This window comes from Struthio camelus, chromosome 5, assembly GCF_040807025.1.
Source record: "Struthio camelus isolate bStrCam1 chromosome 5, bStrCam1.hap1, whole genome shotgun sequence".
In the NCBI taxonomy this organism is placed as follows: domain Eukaryota; kingdom Metazoa; phylum Chordata; class Aves; order Struthioniformes; family Struthionidae; genus Struthio; species Struthio camelus.
The window spans coordinates 40394520-40417448 of NC_090946.1; the positions used below are offsets into that span (position 1 = coordinate 40394520).

Sequence of the window (22929 nt, forward strand, 5' to 3'; positions counted from 1 at the left end):
CCCAAACCTAAACACTACAGAAAACAGTGAATAATCATTCCCTATTCCACTTCTTTGTCACTCAGTGTCACATATCTTTACCTTTTCAAATGAGAAAAGATTACAGAATGGATGAATCCCAACCTATTTAATAACTTTCTGTATGGAAGTCATTCTCTATCTTTGATTGTTCTTTGTGTGTTTCTCTGTGCCCTTTCCAGCCCTTACCTGAACTGTGGCTGTTCCAGGTGTCACCATCCACACCTTGCACATCCAACTTGCAAACATGATTCCGCCTCATCCACAAAGCCTTCCAAGAGATCATTTAGAAGATTTTGTCTCCTTTCCCCTTGACCTCTTACCCCCATGGATCCAGTTCTAACACGCCACTTACCAAATGAAGTAATTTGGACCACAGCAGAGAGGGTTAAAGACATTTATAAAAAAAACTAATGTCATATTTACAGACCATTGCCTAAGCACGAGACTTTCCAAATGACAGAAGTCAGGTTTCTGTAATCTAAGTGTACAAAGTGCATGTCTGTCTTCCCTCTGCAGCAGAAGACAGGGGGTCTCTCCTTTCCCTTATACCTTTCTGCCCTCAGACAGCGGGAGTAAGGTTTGGATTCAGACTGAAGGAGATAAAATCCAGGCAATGCTGATTACTGTGCTATTCACCAGGGAGACACTATGAATAGTAGCTTAAAAGAAAGCAAAGGCAGGAAAAGTGACTTGTTTACTTGGACACTCCGGCCAATGGGTTCCCCTAGGAAAGGGAATCTAGGGTCGACGCCCTAGGGAGACTATTGGGAAGGAAAGGTTATTCAGCTATTTTAATAAATTAACTCTTGGACACAATTCAACTTCTGCACTTCCTCCACCCCTTCATAAGCTTCTCAGATCCACTTCAGTCACTTTCTGTTTGTAACCCCAGTGTTCTGGATTCAAAGATGGGCTCCAAAACTGAATCTGACTATCCCAGTCAGTGGGAGACAAATCCTGCACTCCCCAAGCCATTAGCTGAGAAAGCTCACGTACGGCCCCACGCTACCTGCGCCAAGCGGGGATGAAGGGTTTTGGGCAGCAAATGAAAACAGTGCCAACAGCAGCCCATTGCATGGGATTAACTACTTGATTGCACGGGATTAACTACTTGAAATAACGCTGAAATAGGCTCTTCTACAGGACTGCTCTGCCTTGCCCTCTTAGGTGGGAAGGCGAGTAGAGTCACTCTGCCAGCACGGTGCTGAAATGACATCCTGAAACAGGACAAGGCCAAGGAATGTATGGTTAAGAGCCTGGAAAGCTACACGGCTGTCCTGCTAGACTACAAAGCACCAATGTGAGCGTGAACAGGAAGGAGCAGTGCACAAGGCATGAGATATTGGGATTATACTGTGTACAAACTCAACACAGAGATGCTAATACAGGAGGGAGCAAACATCCACACAGAACAGACAATGGACAGAGCCCAAGGAAGACTCGCTTCAAGAAGCTGCTGCGTAACCCATCCTCCATCAGTATTAGGCACTCCACCACAGGCTACGCACGAGACATTAGTCACTCCATTTAAAAGAGCTATTGCTCAGAGAAGGAAATGCGTAGGCTCCAGAGCCCAGGACTGTTCGCCCCACCAGGTGTAGCTCCCTCTGCTATTTGGAGCAGCAAGTTTCTTGGAGACTGCTTCAATCATGTGAAGTCATGGTCTTATTCTCCAAATAATCCTCCCTCTCTGAGTCCCTTCCCCTAAGTATCAAGCAAGCTGCCTGTTCCAGGCAACAGCACTATGGCTCAACTTCCCCACAGAAGAATCTCACTAACTGCAAAGTTTTAAGTGCTTTTCAAGTGCAAAGACCGTTCATATCACTTTGTTCATTTGCTACAACTGCCCTTCATTTCTTTCCCATCCCACACGTGTACCACCTTGATGTATTCATAAAGCATTTATATCCCTGCTAGCCTAGCCTAACAAACACTGAGATTTTCCTGCTCTCTTGTAGGATGGGCACTGCTCTTGATATTCTAGCAGCTTTCTTCTCAATTCCTACTACAATTGGAATTAACCTTGGCCCACATCACTGCCTAGTACTAGTAGCGAGAATGGACATTCACTACTTCGGAGATGCAGCTCCCTATATCAGTGCATAAAGTCATATGCACTGACCCATTGTCAGAAAAGAAAGATATACCCGGAAGTGAACACACTGGTAGAAAGCTCTTGCCCCCATACATGCAGGCAGGTTTTGGCTTGGCTGAAAAGAGACATATTTGGCTCTTTGGAGGCCAGAAAGCCAAATATCCCCAAGCACGAGTGATACAGTGCCCTTTTGTGGCAGCTATTGGAATTACACATTTATATGAGACACCCCAGGTTTTCCGTTGCGGATCACAAGGTCCAGTCCCTCTTGTGGCAGCAGTTCCTACTCCTCTCATCACCTCTTCAGCACTTGCTCTTGACTTGTGAGCTGCTTGTTACTGGCTGCAGGAAAAAGGAGAAGAGAGTTTGCCTTGATTCCCTCCTCAGAGTGAGAAGGAAGCTGGCAGAACGTGTGGCCAGCTCCTTCCCTGCTATGATCTGGAGCGTTTCAGGCAGATGACTAGGAACAGCACCCAGCTGCCAGCTCCCCTCCTCCACCCTGTACCCTCACCACAGGGGCAACCCCATTCTGTAGAAGAGGAAGAAACCTTTCAGAGCAAATCCAAGAATAACTGTGCTCTGCAATTGCTCTAGTAATAAAGTACTGCTCTCTGCCAGACTATGGGTTAAACAGCTTGTCAAGCAAATTCAAAACAATCAGAAGGCAGAGTCACTGGCAAATTACAGGACTAAGAAACTACAGTCAGGATCTAGGCCCTCCTCAAGCAAGTCAATTTTGTTCCTTAAAAACACAAGGAGCAACCCCTGCTAAATATCAAAATAAAATGTTTCGAGCCAGACTATGCCAGGGACTACTCACAGTCACAAGCTCTTGCCAGGGACCTCTGGAGCGGGGAGACCTGATACTTTGGCTCGTTTGTACAGTTCTTCAGTGCACAGCTCTTCTGCTCCCTCGTGCTTGCGCTTTGGAGAAGCCTGCTCAGATTGTGGCAGTCTCATCGCTGGATAGGAAGAAAAGACTCACTGCAACACTTCCTCTAAGGTTCCTCTTAGACCTCCTCACAGGTACACCCTGGGTTTCTAATGTGCCACAGAGCTGGGGGACTGGAGAACGTTCAGTGCACAAGCACAGCGAGATGCTGCCACAGCCTCTTTGAGGGTTCACTTCTGACAAATTTCATTACAAGCAGGGTAACTAAGAACCCCAGAACACACCCAAAGGTGTTCTTTGCCGGGGAACAGCTTAATTATGTCTAATTAGCCCTAGAGTGATCTGCACTGCTCCATTAAGTGGTTGCACAGGATCCCAAACAGGCCATTAAAGATTTATTTTAGTGAATTCCTATTCTGCAGCTCTTTTAGGAATGAAGGCTCACTGCAGAGTTCTGAAGAAAGCCTAAAGGAAGGTGAATACGATCTGTTTTCTTAGCTACTTGTCCTCTTCTCATTAGAAGAGAATTTTATTCTCCTGCTGGCAAACTCTAAGTCCCCATGAAACTATCTCCAACTCACCTGTACTTGCGCTGCTGCTCTGCCCTAAAGCTGGGTCTGCAACTTGGCCACTGAGATCTTCCACAGAAGGGACTGATGCCAATAAGCCTAGAGAAAGAAAGCAAGAGGATCACTGTTGAGAAACAAGAAACATGGGGTGGGTAGGGGGAGAGAATAAGAGCCTTTCCCATTGAAACACCTAGTTATCATCAACCCGTACATCCATATTCCCAAAGACCAGGATGAGTTCAGAGCTCCGCTCAGCCAGTGCTGGCCACAGGCACCAAGATCTAGCAGCACGTTCATTTAGGATGCTCTGCCTAGTTTCTCCAAAGTGAAGAATGGACCATTGGTGGCACAGAGATTAAACAGGACCTTGTGTCATCGCCAGCTCTCAAAAGACTAATCAAATCCCACTCCGAGCTGTCTAAGAGCTCAGTGTGGGCTTTCCCTGGAAACATAGGCTCAGAACAGCTTTCGGCATGGACTCCTTTCTCTTGCAAGGACTGGCCAGGGACACAGGTGCTATGTATTTTACATCATGACCCTCCTCCCAGCACCTTATCTCCTGTTAAAGCCACAGTCTCATACAGATGTGGGTACTTACAGAGCCCCCTGTAGCGTGACAGCTGCTGGTAGATCTGCTTCATGCGTTCAATGTTCAGCCGGCTTGTCTCTGCATGGTTCACCATGGGTTTGGGGTAGTCCACCCCAATGATGCACTTGGCTGCCTTCTGCACAGACTCTGGGGCATTCCAGGGTTCGTAGATATATCGTGAAGGGAAGCCCTTCAGTTTGGGCAGATATCGCCTATGGCACGAGCGAAATGACGTACAAACACCACTTAAAGAGCAGTAGTGCAGGTTCACAATGCACAGGAAGTGCCAGGCACCTGCCTGCTACTGAACAACTTCAGCTGGGAGATCAAGCTAGAAGGAAGCTCCAGTCACATTACTTACTTAACATAGTCGCCACTGGGGTCCGTGCGACGTCCAAAGCCCACAGGGCAGTAACAGTGGAAGAACTGCTGGAAGAAGGCACTGCATGAAAGCCACATCCAGCTGCCTGCATTTACACTGAAATCTGCATCCAGCAACAACTCATCAAATACCTGCAGCAATTGGAAGAAAAGGCAGTGAGAGAAGAGGAACCAAGAAGCTATTGCAGATGGCAGGCATCAAGCTGTCTGAGAACAGCTCCTAGGAAGCAGAACAGCAACAAAGAGGTGATCTGCTGGCTGAAGCCAGCCAGCTGGTCAATATATCCCACTTCCTGACATTCTCGCATAGGGAGGCACTGTCTGCTCCCACTGATAAAATGCTGGCTAATGTCTCATTCAGCTACAGATTAAATCACTGTTTAGTGTTACAGCAAGCCTTGAGTATTGATTCTAACCTGGGAGACTTAAGAAGTGCAAAGCACTGACCCTGGGAAGCTGACAAATGCCACACAGAAGAACAGGGACCAAACAAGAAGGAAAAGCCCCTCTGAGGGTCCCAGAGCTCACTGCCCATATCTTGAGAAGCAGCCAGGTTTCAGGAGTAACTCCCTCGCATCCATGCACGGAAGCTGTGCTTTTAACATCTGATCCTATGACACACTTTCAGCCACACTTTGTCAGCTTTGTAAGATGCCTCTGCTTCTGTGTTTTTCTGCATAGGTCTTACGCACACTTGATAGGACATTTGAAGGGTGAGGCAGCTTAAAACTAAGAAGTGTGTCTTTCACCTCTTTCCTTAAGAGACTAGACTCAGATTTCAGTCATGGAGCCTTCCCTGACCGGCATGGTGATGGATTATACAATGAGGAGAAACGTCTAGTTATAAAGACCCATGGAACGTGCAAAGAAAACAGATGGACTGAGAGCACTTTTACCGGGGGAGGGGGTGTGAAACTAAGCCCCTCAAACCCCAGTCCATATTTACCAGTGGGTCCCACTAACATTTACTTAGGGGTTCCTGGAGACTCTCTTTACTCTTGGAGCCCTCACAGCAGAAGGCAGCAAGAAGTCAGGCTGCTGGCAGGCCAGGAACCCACTGGCACATCCTCTTCCATACAACTTCTATGTGCCAAGTGAAAGCTGTACCTGTTTTTCCGTTCTTGCAGGGAGTGCCAGGGAGACTTTGTTTTTCTTACGGTCTCCTGCAAGCCTCTGGAAATGTCAGACTCACCCTGACTCCTGACTCCCAGCTGATCCAGAGGTCACCCCTGGTCAGGAAGCAGGCCACAGCGTGCCTGGCCAGATGGTGGATCCACCCTTCCTGTCTCAGCTGGGTCATGATTGCATCAATCCAAGGGAAGCCTGTCTTGCCCTCTGCCCACTTTGCCAAGGCTTCAGGGTTCCTGTCCCAGGGGATCTGGATGCAGATGGGGTTCCCCTCCATGCGATCAAATTTAGGGTTGTTGGTTGCCGCTGTGTAAAAAAATTCCCGCCAGAGGAGCTGTCCATACAGAGAGAGGGGGGGCGTGCTGTTGCGCTTCACCTGTGGAGGAAGGAACAAGAGCATTCACAGAGAGGGGAGGACTAGCTTCATTAAGCTGAACTGTAAGTCATCCATACATTCGTACACGTGATTCCCACCAAGTCAGTTACTGGCAGCTGCCATAAAGGAGTTCAACTTCAGGTCCTACTTTACCAGAAATCCCAGCTGGTAAAGTTAGCTTATGAGTTTTTGCTCATTCAGTATAACAAACGCCAATTAACAACTAACAATAAAAAGCTCTACATAGTTGATGACCCAGGAGCCCAGGCTGAGGAACAGGATCAGCAGATTGACAGTATGCTCAACTACATCCAGGAGAATCACTTTTTCTCACCCAAGAGCCTCTTCTGTAGCAGCAAAAGGCTTTGCTCAAGGCTCAGACACAAAAGGAGGCAACAGTAACTTCTGCAGCTGTTCTGGCACACTGTCTGGAAAACCAACATCCTGCTGTGCTCAAAACCAGCCTGCTCTCCAGAGGAACACTTCTGGATTTCCTTTTGTCTTACCTTCTTATACAGCTCCCAGAGACGATAGTAAAATAAGCGGCAGGACAAGCAGCCAAAACGCAGGTAGGGACTGAGTCCTGTAGGGCTGGCCAGCAATGAATTGGCATTCATCCTTGGTCTTTCGTAATTTGCAACCCATGCCTAGACACATTCAGGAGAAATGAGGCAAAGAAAACCAAAACTGTCAGACACTGCCATGAACAGGCCTCTTTGCAGGTGGTGAGGTCACTCTGATCTCTTCTATCCATTTCCAACCACCAGTGGAAGAGATCTCCAGTGGGCAATTCCAACCCCCGCACCCCAACTCAAGGGATGCAAAATACTTGCTCCACAAGGATTTGAGCCAGTTAGTTATTCTGACCCAGAAAAGGAGTAAATTTGCATTGCATGCCTCAGCTAACTACCCCGAGATCTGCTAGGGTTGTTTATGTCCAAATACGTCTGTTTTATTTAGTGTATGGAATGAGATAATCTGAGGAAATTCAGAGTTGTTTGTTGTGCAAGTTAATGTTGAAGGTTTAGTCCTCCTCCAACATCAGAATTTATACTTTGAGCTCTACACCTGCCACCAAGCCATCTGGCATTTAAAAAGACACAAATGTTTTAAAAGTGAGCCATACCTCTCCACCTGGAACACCTTTCATTAATATCGTTTGCCTCATGCACACTGTGATGAAGAGCACAAGGACCATAGAAGGGATGGGGGTATTTCAGCAAGGGGCTAAAGGAATATGAATTAGTGAGACAGCGTAACAGACAGATGCACAACGGGAAGGCATTCTTTTATGAGCGCATACCCCTACTATTACCTCACACAGACAAGAGGAGATGGTATGCAGCATGGACTGAGCAACTTTATAAGAGATTCTCCAAATTTGCACTCCTCTAAGGGAAATGGAAGGAGAAATAGCAAGGAAAGAGTCCCATGGGCTTCTCGCAACATCATAATTAATACACAGTTCTACTTCGCTGGGTTTGGTGTAGCCCAGAAGTGGAGTTCCCTGCTCTGCATACAACCCAAGATCAGGAGTACTGCATCAGTATCAGATTTCCTGCTGCAGGTGAATGCTGCGATTGCTAATAGAAAAAGCAAGAAAAGAGGGCAATGGCCAATGCTCAACATTTTTCACTTAGGGCCACTACCTGCAGGAACGACCACTTGAATAACAGGGGTTACCTTTCTTTCCAAATGTTTATCCAACCGTGCCAAGGCTTCTGTCTCCCCTCCTTGCCAAACTGCAGGGGCAAGGCCATCTGTGGGGAAACCTGAGGGAAAGAATTTGGTAAGATTTGAAGCCAATTCTAGACAAAAGGAACAGACAAAATTAAGCAGGAGCAACAGCAAGACATGCTGAATACCGCAGTATTTAGCTGAGTTGCCTAACATGGCTTACTTGCTGCTCTAGTCCTTCTACAGCAGGCAAATCATTGGGAGCATGGGGAAAGACTGTTCACGATGCTGCAGTACAAGAGCCCGTCCCTCCAATACTTCAGGCAGCCTTTTGGGGACTTACCCCATTGCTCACATGCTGGGACCCTTGTGAATCAGCATTACCCACAGGGCTCTGCTCCAAGGGCCAGAACGGGTAGCAGAGGGAACATCTGCCCCACAGGTCTGGCTTACAAAATACCCATACAACTATCAGCAGCTCACTAGAGAGCCTGCTGAGGCTCCTGCTCGTCTGACAGATGGTGCTGGGAAAGGCGCTGGAATAGTGCTGAAGAGCTACATTTCATTAGTTTCCAGAACCAGTGCAACAGGGGAAGCAACAACGCAGTTTCCCTGCACTGCTCTAGGCTCAAAGCAGAGCCTCCCCTGGCAGCAAGCAGAGCACTGAAAGGTTGCACACAGTCTCGCATTAGGCCTGACAATAAGGAAAGATGATCTGCCAAGGACTGCAACCCTCAAGGTACTCCTGTTGCGAAGCCCTCCTTTTCCATAATCGCTTAAATTGTGCCTCAAGGTGCCAAGGTGATACTCTTAGGAAACTGGTGTCAAGCCTCCAGCATCACATGCACACAGACAATATTCTGTATTAACCTTTAACTTCCTTGCATTTAAATTCACATCCCTGATATAGGCCTCAAATTCTTCACACTGCACCACTCCATTCATCCTCCTTCTCCAAGAAAAAAAATACAAAAGCATCTAGGAAGGAAGAAACAAACACTAACTTCCCAAGAACCAAAAGGCATAGCAGGATGGATGAAAGTAGTTTCAGTAGTATCTTTTGTCTCATTAAGCTCCTAAAGTGATGCTGCTTGGACAAGTGAGTGAAGTGATTTGAACCCGGCACATGGTTAGTTCACCTCTTCAGGTCTATTACACAACCGGCCAGAGAGGGTAATAGGGTAATAGGAAGGAAGCAGCTGGTGTGGACTTGAGACACTGTTAACAGTGGTTACATGTTCAGAATAGCAAAGAGAACACTAGGACAGACAGATGCAGAGCATTTCAGAGCAATGCTAAAGGGGACGGTGCTCTCTGTACAACTGTAGCACAAGAGGAAGCAGTCTGTCTTTACAAGCTCCAGCACTCTAACAATCAAATGCTGCTTCCACAGCTAGGGGCAACCCAGGTCAGAGGAGAACGCCGGAGTTGTCCTGGGTGCATGCCAGCCATCAGAAACACGTTTCAGTGCAGCCCGTTTTGGCTCGCAGTTAACCCTTGCCTTCACTCTGAACACATACCCAGCTCCTCTAGGGATGGGACTCCATACACATCATCATGGTTCTCCTGTATGTCCACTTTACATGTTTCCATCTGCTGGCTTATTATGCTGCTCACCGGCTTCTTTGGGAGCTCCATACGGCTAATGATGGCCTGGAAGCGCTTGTAGGTGAGGGGTGGTTTGTGGCCATTCAGCTCAATTATTCTGGAGACAAAATACATGAGATGACATTTACAACACAGCCTCGCTCTCACAGAAGAGACAAGGGAATAACAGCCAAACTGCATACTGCTACTTCTGCTCAGGATAGCCTTTCACTTTGGGTGTAGGAATTCTGCACAGATCTAGGGTTCTCCTGATGCCTCCCTCAAAGGGATATTAAAAAAAAAAAAAAAGAAACAAACACACAACAAAAAAAAAAAACACCCATACTAATCTATCTCCATGGAAAATGCAACACGACAACTATAGCTGAATCAGGCTTAGCATCATGTCTCTCCCAGAGCTCTTCATATCAATCCCCTGTATGAAATCTCAATCTGATTACTCCCTTTCTGTCTCCTCAAGATGACAAATCCCAGACCTGCATCTGCTCCTCCCCACCCCTTGACATATCCTAACCTGTCTCTGTCCTTACTTCCTCTCCTCCCAACACAAGAAGTCCCAGAGTGTTAGTGACCCCTCCTCCACCAATCTCAGATGAGACAAATCCTAGTTTGCGTCATTCCTCTCCCTCCTTGTACTTGGAGGAAATCCCCCTTCCTCCCCAACCCCGTAAGGTCACGAGCAGACCTGTTAGATCACACCAGAGAAAAGGCAGCAAGATGGCCACAGTTCCCCCCCTTCTCTACTTCACTGAGTATTTACAGCCTGCTAGGACCACGCAAGTCTTATCTTCCTTGGGACACTGCGCACAGAGACGTTAGAGAAACCTCCTGGGCAAGGTAGGTTTCCCCATGATATTTCTACCCTGAGCTCCTGCAGGGAGGGGAAGGAGTTAACAGCAAAGCAGACAGCATGGGGATCACCAGCATTACATAAAGTTGAGGCAGCCAACCTCACAGCTCACACATGAGCCGCAGCAGAGCAGCCTTCCCCACCCATTAGTCAACAGCTTATGCAAGGGGCTGGGCTTAAAGCCCAGCGTTTCAGCAGACATGGAGAGTTTCAGCAGGCACCATGTGCCTCCCCTTCCCCCAGTAACTGCACGTGTAGCGAGGAGGAGCGACATGCCAGCCCACGGCCTTCTCTGAGCCATTCCTCACGTGTGCTCCATAGTGACCTAGCTTCCCTGCTCAACATAGCAACAGCAAAGTGGGAAGCTGTGCCCTGCTCTGCACGTCCCTGCTGCTGCTCCCATCTAGGCCTTGCGTGAACCAGAAGCCCAGGCCACCTACACACTGTGAGCAGAGAAAAAGGGAGCCTTTGGAAGAGGCAGCACAGTTGCAAAGATTAAAGAGATTTCAAATTAAGCCTCCTGCAGTTTCTTCTCATTTTTCTATGTAATAAACTGTATGCATTTGGAGAAAGAGACACTAATGAGCAGGGTAAGGAGGGTGATCGGGGTTTGCAGAGAGCAGGAAAACCAGTAAGTTTAGTGTAAGACTCTAAACACTATCACTGTGTAGCCCAGCATCCTCTTCCACTCCTCCAAGCAAAGGTACGGAGGGGAGCCCTACAGGCAATATGTTCTGTCCTGTATCTTCATACCAGAGAGCATCTCCTGCACTTTCATGGACATGCTTTTTGGCTGGCTGCCTCTGTGTACTATACCAGGGATGCTAGGAGACCATGAACTCTCATGAATACTACCCACCAAAAAAAATACTTCCCTACTGCTTGCTCTGAGCACTGAGACCTCAAACAAGACCATTAATTTATAAGGATGCCTGAAAGATCACCATTGCTGCTGGAAGAAAAATGAGGTCTTTTCAGTTACAGTAGGCACTTGAGATAGTCTTGTGTGTTTCCAGAGGAGTCCAGCACCCTGAGAGGAAAATGTGACAGAGCTGCACAGTGTTTGCCCCGAGGCGCTAGGGACAGGAGAGGAGCTGCTTCTTTAACACTACCTCTTTCTTTAGTCCTCTTCCACAGATCTGCTTATGCAGCACCTCAGTCTGAGATCTACACTATTTTATCATGTCTGAGATCCACAGCTAAAGCTTTTGCTAACAGACAGTAACTTGGACCAAATCACTGTGACTTGCAGGTGGAGTCCTGTGTCCTCATTTGGCATCCTCAAGAATTTAAACATGAGTGAAATAGCCAGTGATGGGATCTGGAACATGAATCTTCCCAAGAGATGGAAGTGGGACAACTTGCACACTTTACAACATCTGAAACTGTCATCATGCAACAAAACCTGGACCTTTCACAATACTGTCATGCAAAGAAATATCAAATATCATCAGCTATCGTGATGCTGTTCAGCCTTTTGTACAACATTTTGGAGAAGAAGCTAGAGCCCTATAGGCAGGGGTCATTTCCCTCTTCCTAGCTTCCTTCTAACCCAGGCAGTACAATCTTAGAGGACTGACCCTGAGGGCAGACTGGGCCACAAAGCAATGACAAGACCTTCCCCAGGATTTAACGCTCCTGTTTCATCTTCCCAACACAGTTCACAGACTGCATGTGTGGCAGTTCTGTGCAAAGAAAACTGGAAGAATAACACAGAAGAGCAGAGTTGCTTTATTCGTCATACAATTCCTAACCTTTCTGGTATTAGCGAGCAGACATAAAATTGCAGTGCTACCGGATGAGTGATATACTGCCCAGCATTTTCTGACAGCGTCCAGGTGTTTTTGATTATCACCCAATAGCACTTTACCTCAAGGAGAGCAACCAAAAACCTGACCAAACACAGTTCTGGCACTGCTAGGGTTATGCAGTATCCTACAGTCATCCAGGACAGACACAGCATCTGCAGATTTCCAGTGCACACCCCCACAGGCATCAGCTTCTGACTCAAGCCACCATGGCACTGCCTCAGCAGGGTGGCTACCAGTCTGGAAAAAGCTGCTTACCTCAGAAAAATGACACCTCAGTCAGCTTGTAAATAACAGGGCCCCATTCTGTCAAGGGACCGACTGTGCTCCCACCCGCTTCCTCCTGTGCGGAAGAGCTGGCTGCCAACACTCGGCAAGTAGCCTGCTCCACAACACACCAGACTACCAACTCACATATACTATTTAGTTAGCCTTTGTCAGCTTATGCAATTGTTCTGATCTAAATCCTTTCTCCAGAGAGCTCGTGTAGGGCTGTGCACACATAAGAAAAGCAGTTTTTCTTCAGAGTCACAGAGGAGATGAAGGATAACCCACTGATATGCCATACAGCAGACACTGGACAAAGGACAAACTACTCCGCTCCCACACTATCACGCACACAAGCGTGTGAAAGACGGAGTGACTTGATCACAGGCTAAGTATCAGCGCAGGGAAAAAGCCCCTGATACTAAATCACCATGCAAGACAGACAAGGGTAACGCAATTCAACAGAGAGAAGTTAGAAGCTTTTCAGACTGAAATAAAACAGTTTTTGCTACAGGGTAACTATCTATTACAGAACTGCCAGGGTATGCAAACTTCCCCAATGCTCGGTTCCTTTAAATCAGTATACGCTCCTATTAAAAGGCATTTAATTGTAATTTCAACCACATGTCAGAAGGTTTGGTGTAAAACTGCTCCTGATGCATATTCCAAAAACAAGCTCACAACGCTCCTTTCTAACCCAAAGTGCTCTGCCCAGAATGACCCAGGCTGCCCAGGATTACAGGAACCACGATGCTGACCACCAGCAGGCAGACTACAGAGGATTTCGATCCTAACGAAGGGAAACCAGGCAGATCCAGAGAAGGGACAAAACAAATTGTCAATTGGAAGTTGTCAGACAGAATAATTGTCAAGTAAAAGCTTTGAGCAGGCTAAGCCGATACCTACAAGATTATCTTCTTTGTCTGACTTCTAGAATCTGAACATGGCTAATCTTGACTGGGAATCGTTAGGTTTTTTTTAGGAGTATTTCTCAAGACTGATGCTGGTTTTTCTACAGTCTTTTCCTTGTTTTGGGAGAGAGGGAGGGCAAAAGCTCTGATCATCACACAGCTGTGTCAGCCGTGTGAAAGAGAAACACATTGCAACCTTCCTACCGGGCACAAAAGTAGCCAAATTCACAAGTTAACTGAATAGGCTCTTTGTAAATGTCAGAAAGGAGCTGCTGCTGATGGTAGCAGGGACACACTGCTGGGGAAGAGAGAGAGACTACTGGAATGACACATGGAGAAGTGAAATATCGGACTATTTGTATAAAACCAGGCCTGACAGTCTCACTGGAAAATTGGTTAAAAGAAGATGAGAAGCAAGACGCCAACACCAGGTTAAAAATTATATAGGAAAAAGCAGGCTGGGCATAGGGATGACACACGCCTTGAGGCAAACACTGGACAGTAAGCCTGCAGGGCAATATACTTGGTCTGACAAACTTGTAGGAGAAATACAGTATTAGAAATATAGTACCACCCACGGAGAAAGCTCAGAGAAGCCAAGAACCAGGAAACGCCATAGTAACTGGAGACTTTAACTGACTTTAACTTTAATCCACATAGATTGGGTAAAGGTCACACTCTGAGGCCCGGCAACAACAATCTTCTAGATGGCATAAATGGCTTAAATGGAGCAATTAATCAAGATCTCATAAGAAGGAGAGGCGATTCATAATTTGCTCCTAGGCACTAGGTGAGATCTAAAAGTGTTATTTAATCACTGGCTTACTCCAACCACGACTGTGGCTTCTGTCAATTTAACATCCGTGCAGTAGCAACAAAGCTATAATGGCTTTTATCTCAAGAAAGGAACTGCATATAGCTAAGGAAGCTTGCTAAGCAAGTAGAGGAAGCCAAAAGGGTAAAACGAGGACAGCAGCACAGAGATTACTTGAAGATGCTGCGTGTGTGCGTGTGTGTGTGTGTGTGTGTGTGTGTGTGTGCATGTGTGTGTGGGCGCACACGCACATGCGTGTGTGCACACGGGAAAAAATATCAATAAAGGGAAACCATCAAAAATATTTTAGAAAAATCACAAAAGTCAAAGCAGTTAAACAACAACATCAGTGAGGACATTAGAAGGCAGAATCATTCAGAAAGCTGAAGGTCAAAAGAAAATGGGGGGGAAGGGGGAAGAGGAAGCCTTTGGTAGGTTACATCTTAAAACTGCAAAAATCCTCCCCCTTGCACCTCTCAGCCCAAATGAAGGTTTGAGAAACAAACAACAAGAAAAGTGTAAGTGGTGAAAAGTCCCTTTTCAAACACTCCAAGAAGTGATGAAGGCATAAAAGAAGCATATACTGCAATATCACAGCAGAAAAATAGCACATTTATTTTTTTGCACCTGTACTCGGGGAGGTCGCCACCCCAAATCTCTTCAAGGAAATACCTCAGGAAACGTCACAGTCTGGGATGTCAATAGGCGATACTACAGAATGAAGCTGTGCTTGAACAGTAAGAGCTTGCCAAGACCAGAGAGCGTTCACCCAGCACTTCTAAATGACCTCAAGAAATGACCAAACTACTAGCTGCTACATGTAACACTTTCCTTAAAACTATCTGACTACTACTAGAAAACAACAAGTGTGATTCCAGATTTAAAAAGCTTTCAGGAGCATCAGAAAGATCACAGAACAGAAAGCCTGATATCTGTATTACGCAAATTGGTAGAAAATAACAATAGAATCAGTGAACGCATGGGTAGATACAATACACTGGAGGGTCGATATGGGCTTGGTAAAGGCAAGTTCGTGCCTCAGAAAAATCCATTAGCCATCTTTGAGCACAGCGGCAAAGGAGATTCAATTGATAAATTCTCCCTGGATTTTCAAAGGCCATCTGACAAGGTACCCTACTGAAAACTCTTAAAGAAACCAAGATGACTTGTGATAAAGGGAAAGGCCCTTGCAGACAGAAGATTTTCATTGAGTGACAGGAAAGAGTAGGAATACGGTTTTCTAACAGAAGGAGAAATCCCACACAGAGCTGAATTAGGGCCTGTGCTGCTCCAAATTATTTTTAAGCTATCTGCAAAGGGTCAATGAAGGGCAAAGTGATGAAGTTTTCTTACATAATAAGCTACTTGGGATAGATGAAAATGAAAGGCAACTGAAGAACTTCCCTATAACTCATGTGACCAGCTGAGAAAAATATCAGATAAATTTCTGTGTTGGTAATGTTATTTCTCCACATCCATTGCCTTGCAATCTTGAATCTACTTATTTAGTAATGGGCTCTCCAATAGCCAAGGCCATTCAGGCAGGAAGCCCAGAAACATCAGCTGAGTGTTTAGCAGTGCTAACACTGCTAAACCTAATGCTATCACCTAATAGAATGCTATCGCCTAATAGGAGAAGATAGAAAACATTACAGTACTATAGAAATCCTCTTACATCTTGAAGTTTTACCTCTATTCTCCATGTCAAAAAATGGACAGAAGTAGCAAGAAAGGTAACAAAGATTAGAAGACATACGGAACAGACTCCACCTGCAAAACCTAAGTAAACTATAACTTTCCAGCCTGGAAGAGGGGCACTGAAGAGGTGAGGAAGAAATAAGTGTTCATGGTCTCTTCTAATCTAATACAAAAATGAGAGAGCAGGGTCTACTCAAGAGAGAGGTTTAAGAACACCCCTCACCCCAAACATTCCCCCACAGCATGTGCTAAGCTGCAAAGCTCCTTCCCGCAGGACATTATCACCTGCTTTTAACATTCCTGGCACAAATCAGCCAAAGAGAAAAAACAAAAAACACAACAGCAGAAAACAAGCAACCTGTAAGACTAGTACTGAAACATGGCTGAAGTTGAGCATACATTAGAGTCATTGGTGAAAACACGTCTCCACTGTTTAAGTGGACCTTTCTTTTTTTTTTTTTTTTTTTTAAACTTTCAAAATAAAGGCAAGGGTCCTGCACAGCAAATACATAATAAAGACAAGGCATTCAAGTTTTAGAATAAGGTAAATTTGCCCCAGTCTACCTTGCTCTATTTTTTACAGCTGTCCTGGCACATCCATCAATTAAAAACCTGCCTTCATAACCTGTTTGAGACAACAGCTCAACTATTTTTGAGCAGGGGGGTTGGACTAGATGATCTCCAGAGGTTCCTTCCAACCTTGGCCATTCTGTGATTCTGTGGTTCTACTTTTATTACACTGAAGGGGAAAAAAGCAGTCTACGCAGTGAGGATAAGCTCAAGGACAGCAATCGAGAGGATACAGCCAAGCAATGTAAATGACTGATGTACAGTGTTTAATTAGCTTGAAGCAACATTTTTCCTTACATTCACGTCACTATCAGCACTTTGATGCGCTCTAATCAAAAGCGTGAGCGCGCAGCGTAATCCTGTCGACACCATCCAGGCTCACAGGGGATGACAGCGAGCGACACAGTTATCGACGCAACTGAGGAGGCTGAAACCTTCCCAGACGCGACAATCCCAGCCTAGCCTGGGCAGCACCTCTGCCCTTGCTCTCCTCGTACCTGTCCAGGTCGTATAGCGTGTGAGAGTTTTCTATCACCACCTCCACTCCAGCCTCCTTGGCCAGTTTGACAATAGCTGCATCCCTCTCCTTTCCAAATGGCTCCGAGTCGTATTCAAAGGTGAGACGGGTAACTCCCCACTCCTGCAAGAAACACAAAACACACAGCTGTCAAACAGAAGACGCTCTCCAACAGGTACAATCGCTGAAGAGGAAGTCAGAAAATCTTTCCCAGCAACCTTAAGTCCTGGGAGCTTAGACAGGGTTCCTGTGAGGAACGGCAGCTTGGAGTCCAGATAACTGATGAATCAACAACTTTGCATAGCAGATGCAGTGTTTGCTAGTGCTACTAAACTCCTGCAAGTCAGGTTTAAAACACACAGGAGGAGGTTTGAGTTCTCCTCCATAAACCTTTCTCTTATGCTACAGCTCAGTCACTAAGCCTTAAAAGCACCTTGTTTTGTTACCCACGTTGTCTGAAACTACCATCCTGTTCTTGCATTTGCAGAGAAAGCATTTCAAAGAAATGTTTCAATAGAAGTTCTGCTCAGAACTATATTTTTATATGGAGACTATCATCAAGTAAAAGGGTAAACTCTAATTTTTTTCCCCCTAATATCTCTTTAAAGCTGTCACATAACAGAAGACCAACACCCAACCATACCAACAAGAAACATGGCAGTGGAAATGCAAGACAAAGGATGGCTTGGATGGCTTAAAGGACGGGTGGACCTTTCTTCTCAGAATAGTAGAGGATGACACTACAGAGTTCTGATTTAAATGATTAACTTCCCAAAGGTTTCACCCTAGTCAAGCTATGAAGCTATTTTGTGTCTTGACATCTTTAATAGAGCCTTCACAGATTACACGGAATAGGCCTTATGAAATAGCTTTCAGCCTCTTGCAGGCTTTTCCAGAGCACTGTTTGTTCTCACAGTCTATGGCCTAGTTTTCCTCAGAAAATGAATCCTATAAGAGGAGGTTTAATGGTTTCCACAGCGACCCTCCTGAGATATCTATCAAAGACAGCGGCAGCCCACAGATTTGTTTAGCAAACACAGCTCCCCTCCCCCCCCCCAAAAAAAAACTACAGACACTTAAAAAAAACCTTCACACAACTAAGATGTGAAACATATTATCCAAGTGAAACAACACAAGTCACCTCTGTAGGTACAGAACAGCCTCTTCCACCTCAGAACCAGACCCAAGAGGCATCAGAAACACAAATAACATACAAAGAACAGATATGATTAGTTCATTGCAATCCATTTAAAAAGAATGCCAAAGACAGGGAAGGGAATTTAGATGCAGAAAACAACCACACAAGCCTCCTTTCCTTTCTAAACTCTTTCAGATTCAATGCTACAATTACCATAAAGAAGGAGAGAGAATGAAAACAGTTATGTACCATTGAATATATATTTCTGAAATGTCCTCTATTTCTTTCCAAAATAAGAACATGACAGAACCCATAAGTCAGAGCAGGAGTTATGCAAACATGATCCAGAGCCTGCTCTGCTCCCCTATCAAAACGTGATTTAATAGATTCACGTTTATCTTTTCCTTTAAAAGAACAACAGTACCAGCTAGACTGCATGGAAGAGATGGGTTTGGTTTGAAGAACACGTATTACTGCCTGAAGAGAAGGGAATAGAAAAATACACTTAAGGCTAGCGGTGACTTTTTCAAGATAAGAATATCACATTCAGGTAGTTTGCTGCAGATTTCCTGCAGTTTTGAAAAGCACAGCACTGCATATGCTACACTAGCACACAGGAAGCAGAGCACAACCCCCCTACTCTGCAATGGTAACAAGGAGCTAAGGGGTACGCTCCATCTGTCCTCTTCACTGGATCCATGCATACAGTGCCTTTGCAGAGCCTGCATCAACAACATAACTCTGCTACTGGCAGCACGAGCAGAAATTAGATGAGACATGATTGTTGCATTACCACATAGCACGTAACTCTCCTCTCCACAACAGCAGACAGCAAAGCGTGAGCACCTGGGCTGTTTGCACACTGCTCCAACAGTTGCCCTCTCTGTGGGAGCTGCCTGTAGCGCATTATGGCCATGAGGCACGCCACTTCAGACAAGACTCAACGCCCAGGCTCTTCTCTTTCCCCAATCAGTGTTACTCATTCCCTTCAGCTCAGTGATTAGACAATCACTGCAGAGATTTAAGCAGAAAGCAAAGCCAAACTCCCCAGAAATAAGACAGCCGACACTACTTGGTGGAACAACAGGTAAGTGGCATTTACCTTATTCTATAGAACAGGGCAACAGTTTTTTCTTATTTCGTAAACGCCTTTTTGGTCTATTACTCTATTTATAGGAAGAAAAATGAACGACGTCCTCTTCTGCTGTCCTACACTATTCAAAAAGTTCTTCATAGTCATTTACCTTTGTTGTGCTTACAACTACTCCAGCTACATGTGAGGTTCGTCCAAGAACAGGCCCAAAAAATTCTAAGTATAATCACAGAGCCATCTATCCTTCATTTGTCCGGCACTCACTGTTCAGCGTGGCAGCTCTGTAGGGGCCTGAACTCCCATGAAAGCCATACATTTACCTTGTAGTAGCATAAGGAACATTCTCTTTAGCTCTGTTACAGCACATCTAAGATACCCATGAACACCCACCTGGGCCAAACAGTCTGCAGTGAAAAGCGGGTCTGGCTGACTCCACAATCACCTCTCCAAAATGCAGACTCTGACAACTACTTTCTGTTCTTTGAACAAAACAGGTATTTTTCTCCAGCAGAGTTTTAGTTATCTTGTGAATATCTAGTCCTTGAACAAAAATAAGGAAAGGGCATGGACCACAAATAGCCAGAACTTATTTACAGATCAAAAGATAAAAATAACCTAGACTGTAAAAAGGCTAAGAGCAGCACATAGGTTATTTGTGTCCTGTGTTAACATGCAGGAGCCAAAATAAATAGTATTGCACCTTCTGATGTGCATCATCTGATTCCCTTTCCAGTACCGTCTCCCTCCAGTGAAAACCGTATTGTGACCACACACACTGCAGGAGCATATAGACCCAAGTACACCTCTCCCTCTCAGAAGCTGGTCTACAGCAGGCTTTGGGGACGCTAGTTCTATCAAACATAAGATAAGGTACAGCCCCCACAACAAATTCAACTCATAAGGGTATGGTGAACCATAATCTCTCATTTAGCTTTGTCACTCTAGTGAAGGGGCTGTCAGAAAGCTTCAAAGACAACAATGAACATAATAGAACAGGTCAGAGAGGAATGAGTCAGAGACTTTTACTGCTTGAGGAATCTTGATATTCAAGGAGATCCTCCTGCCAGCCCTCTCTCTCCCAGTCTGCAGCATTGATCTATCACTTCAGAAACGTATCCCACTAATCCATCTTTGGCCCTGAAGTCACGGCATATTCCACAGTCCTAAAGGGTAGATCTTCAAGATACTTGGACCCAAGCTACATTCTGCTACTGAGCTGACTGAACAGCAACAAAATAAAACAAAACAATGACAAAAACCCCCTGCAGGTCTTGAATGGAAGCAGGAAAGGAAGAACAGATAACATAAAAGCTTCTGAATTTTCAAATTATAACAGAAAGCCTTATTTGCAGCTCACATGTAGAACAGTATGCTTTCTCAGACGTCTGTAAAGGTGTATAGACCTGGCAGTCTTCCTGAGTAGAAGCCGAACACAAAAAATTTCCAGTAGAGAAGAAACTCTCAATACAGGGGAACCGGTGGGTTACAGCACAACCCAGGGAACCTGACTTGCAGAAACAAAGGCAAAGGCCACTGTCCCAAAAGTAAAGTTCAAGCATCCTGATAGTAGGTTACTCCCTACTACTGAACTTCTGTGGAAATCTGAGGGGAAGAGCGTATCTGGCTCCTAAGCTGGCCATTACGGATAGTAGCGAAGTTAAAGAGAAGCTAGGGGACCTCCAAGAACTACCAGATACTAGGGAGTGAAAACAAGAATACCATATAAAGTGGGACATTTGTTTTGCCTGACTATGCTCCATAAAATCAGTATATTCTCTTACTTTAAAGAGTCTTGGGAAGACATCTGTTGGCTGCCCTCGTACCACAAACAAGCGGGAACTGAGTTTCCTTAAACTGTTGTCCAGGTCTTCCAGGGACTGGAGTAGAAACCTGCAGAGAAGAAACAAGAGCAGTTCATGTCGGTCAGATTGGTTACCGCTAAAAGACAAATGAGCAGGATTTACATGGAAATCCAATTAACCTGCACCACCAATCAGTTCTCCAAACAAAAGGTAAAGGACAAGAAATGTAGAAAATAAAAGTTATTCTTCATCCCTGGTCTGTCTACTAACTGTTAAGACTTTGCAGCACCAGCCAGTCCCCAACCATTCACATGCATGTTCTGCTTAGCCAAATGAGAGAGCTCTCCAGGATTTTCTTCTTGCAGTCCCTACCCTTCCTGTGTTTTCTCTCAGAGCTGATACCCCCCCCGTCAGCGGGTCTCTCCACATGGCAGCCATACTTAGAGAACAGTTGCAAACAGAACGGCAATTTATCTTCCATCACGCAGATGAGAGCACGCTAAGATATTTATCTGCTCCCTACTAGCCCAAAGCTGTCAAAAAGCATTTAAGTACTTTATTAACAATATGTCTTCCTGATCCCACACCATGCCGTACGACTTCAAATATATCGTCTTTGCTTTCACAGTATACCAGCGTAACTCTATCTGCATCATCACTTGGCTTCCTTTGTTTTGCCCAAAACTATGAATGATGCCAGCCTTAACTGAACTTTAATCTCTGCAAGAGCATGCGGCAGTGCGTGCAAATCCAGAACCCTTCCTAAGGGAGTCTGCAACCTCTCCCTCTCCCCTACATACTGGCTCTGCAGCCTGACCTGTAAGACAGGAGTATCTGCAGTACCAACTCAAGACCATGCAAAGTTAAGAGGAAAACTAAGCTACAGTTGTCTTGCAGTCTGGGTACTTCCTCTCTGCTCAGCTGCGTTGCTCATAACGTGAATTGCAAGCTTTGTGACAGACAAAGCTCTCTCTGCACTTCCTGAAGGAGAAAGGGACTAAGGTTTCAAGGAAGCAGCACAGTAGTGAAGACCCAGAACCAGGTCTGGGTAATCAAAACAAACCACTCCCCTACCCCCCACTCAGTATTCATCTGTTAAATAGCAATACTGCCTTTCTCTCCACAGTGCTCTGGAAATTGAGCAAGCGTTGCTATTATTTAGCTCACCCATATGCTATGCGGTTAAGCGACAGGTAATTTTTCAACACGATAAATTTCTGGAAGTTAGGTAAAACACAAACACTTGCCTTTGGAGCTCAGACCTCTGAATACCAATTGCAGAATTAAAAAAAATAGCAAAACAAAGCCAAGGCTCCTCTGGGAAACAACGGAGCTCCAGTAAATATAACTAACGTATTTACCCAGCACATTTTTGCCTAACAGCCAGGGGTGCTAGCTTCTGATGCTATTTGCAAAAAGCATACACCTCCAAGAAGACACTTAAAAAATATATATATATAGACATATATACACACGCTTGCATATTTCATGACTGCAACACCAATAAGACCGCTAACTGCTTTTCCACCAGCATCGCGGAGGGAGGGAAGCAAGGACTACACGCAGCAGGGACGCGCCAAGCCTTTGGCGCGCCGCTGTGCTTCCCGCACGCGAGCCCGGCGCCAGCAGGGCAGCAGCAGGCGAAGGCCGCTTCTGCCTGCCGTGCCGTCCGCAAGGGCCCGTCGGGCGGGCAGGCCGCTTCGGGCCCCCGGCGCGTTCGGCAGCCGCGCAGCCCCGGTAACCGGAGCACAGCCCGCCGGGGGCCTGCGCGCCCCTCCCGCTGCCGGCGCGGGCGCCGCTCCCCGCCGCGCGCCCCCGTTACCGCCCGCCGGAGCTGCGGGCCCGGCCCCCCGTGTCGCGACAGGCCCGCTCACCGCCAGCGGTTGATGCCCACGGCGGAGGAGGCGGCGAACCAGGGGTCCAGGATATAGATGCAGCGCACGGCCACGGCGTCCCGCAGCGCCGCCTGCAGCGCCGGGTTGTCGTGGAGCCGCAGCCCGCGGCGGAACCAGTGCACGGAGCGGCACGGGCCGCGCGCCGCCGCCGGGACCGGGGCCGCAGCCGCCATCACTGCTGCTGCTGCTGCCGCCGCCGCCGCCGCCCCCGCCACGGGCAGGACGCGGCG

At 46.2% G+C, this 22929-nt stretch overlaps 1 protein-coding gene across 1 annotated transcript; it reads right to left on the reverse strand.

The window, feature by feature from the left end:
* Nucleotides 1-401: 401 nt before the first annotated feature.
* CRY2 (cryptochrome circadian regulator 2) lies at nt 402-22929 on the reverse strand. The gene is made up of 12 exons (XM_068945869.1): nt 22679-22929; nt 20784-20892; nt 16752-16894; nt 9249-9433; nt 7735-7823; nt 6558-6698; nt 5740-6051; nt 4528-4679; nt 4176-4378; nt 3590-3676; nt 2937-3078; nt 402-2458 (listed from the first exon to the last, which is right to left on the reverse strand). The coding sequence occupies exons 1-11, from the start codon at nt 22870-22872 to the stop codon at nt 2939-2941; spliced, it is 1755 nt and encodes a 584-aa protein (XP_068801970.1). The 5' UTR covers nt 22873-22929; the 3' UTR covers nt 402-2458; nt 2937-2938.

Coding starts and splice junctions, on each gene's coding strand:
- CRY2 (XM_068945869.1), bottom strand. CDS start 22,872: ATGGCGGCTGCGGCCCCGGTCCCGGCGGCGGCGCGCGGCCCGTGCCGC. Junction 9,434..16,751: donor ACGCTATACGACCTGGACAG/GTACGAGGAGAG, acceptor TTTTGTCTCCAG/AATAATTGAGCTGAATGGCC. Junction 7,824..9,248: donor CCCATCCCTAGAGGAGCTGG/GTATGTGTTCAG, acceptor TCTTTCCCTCAG/GTTTCCCCACAGATGGCCTT.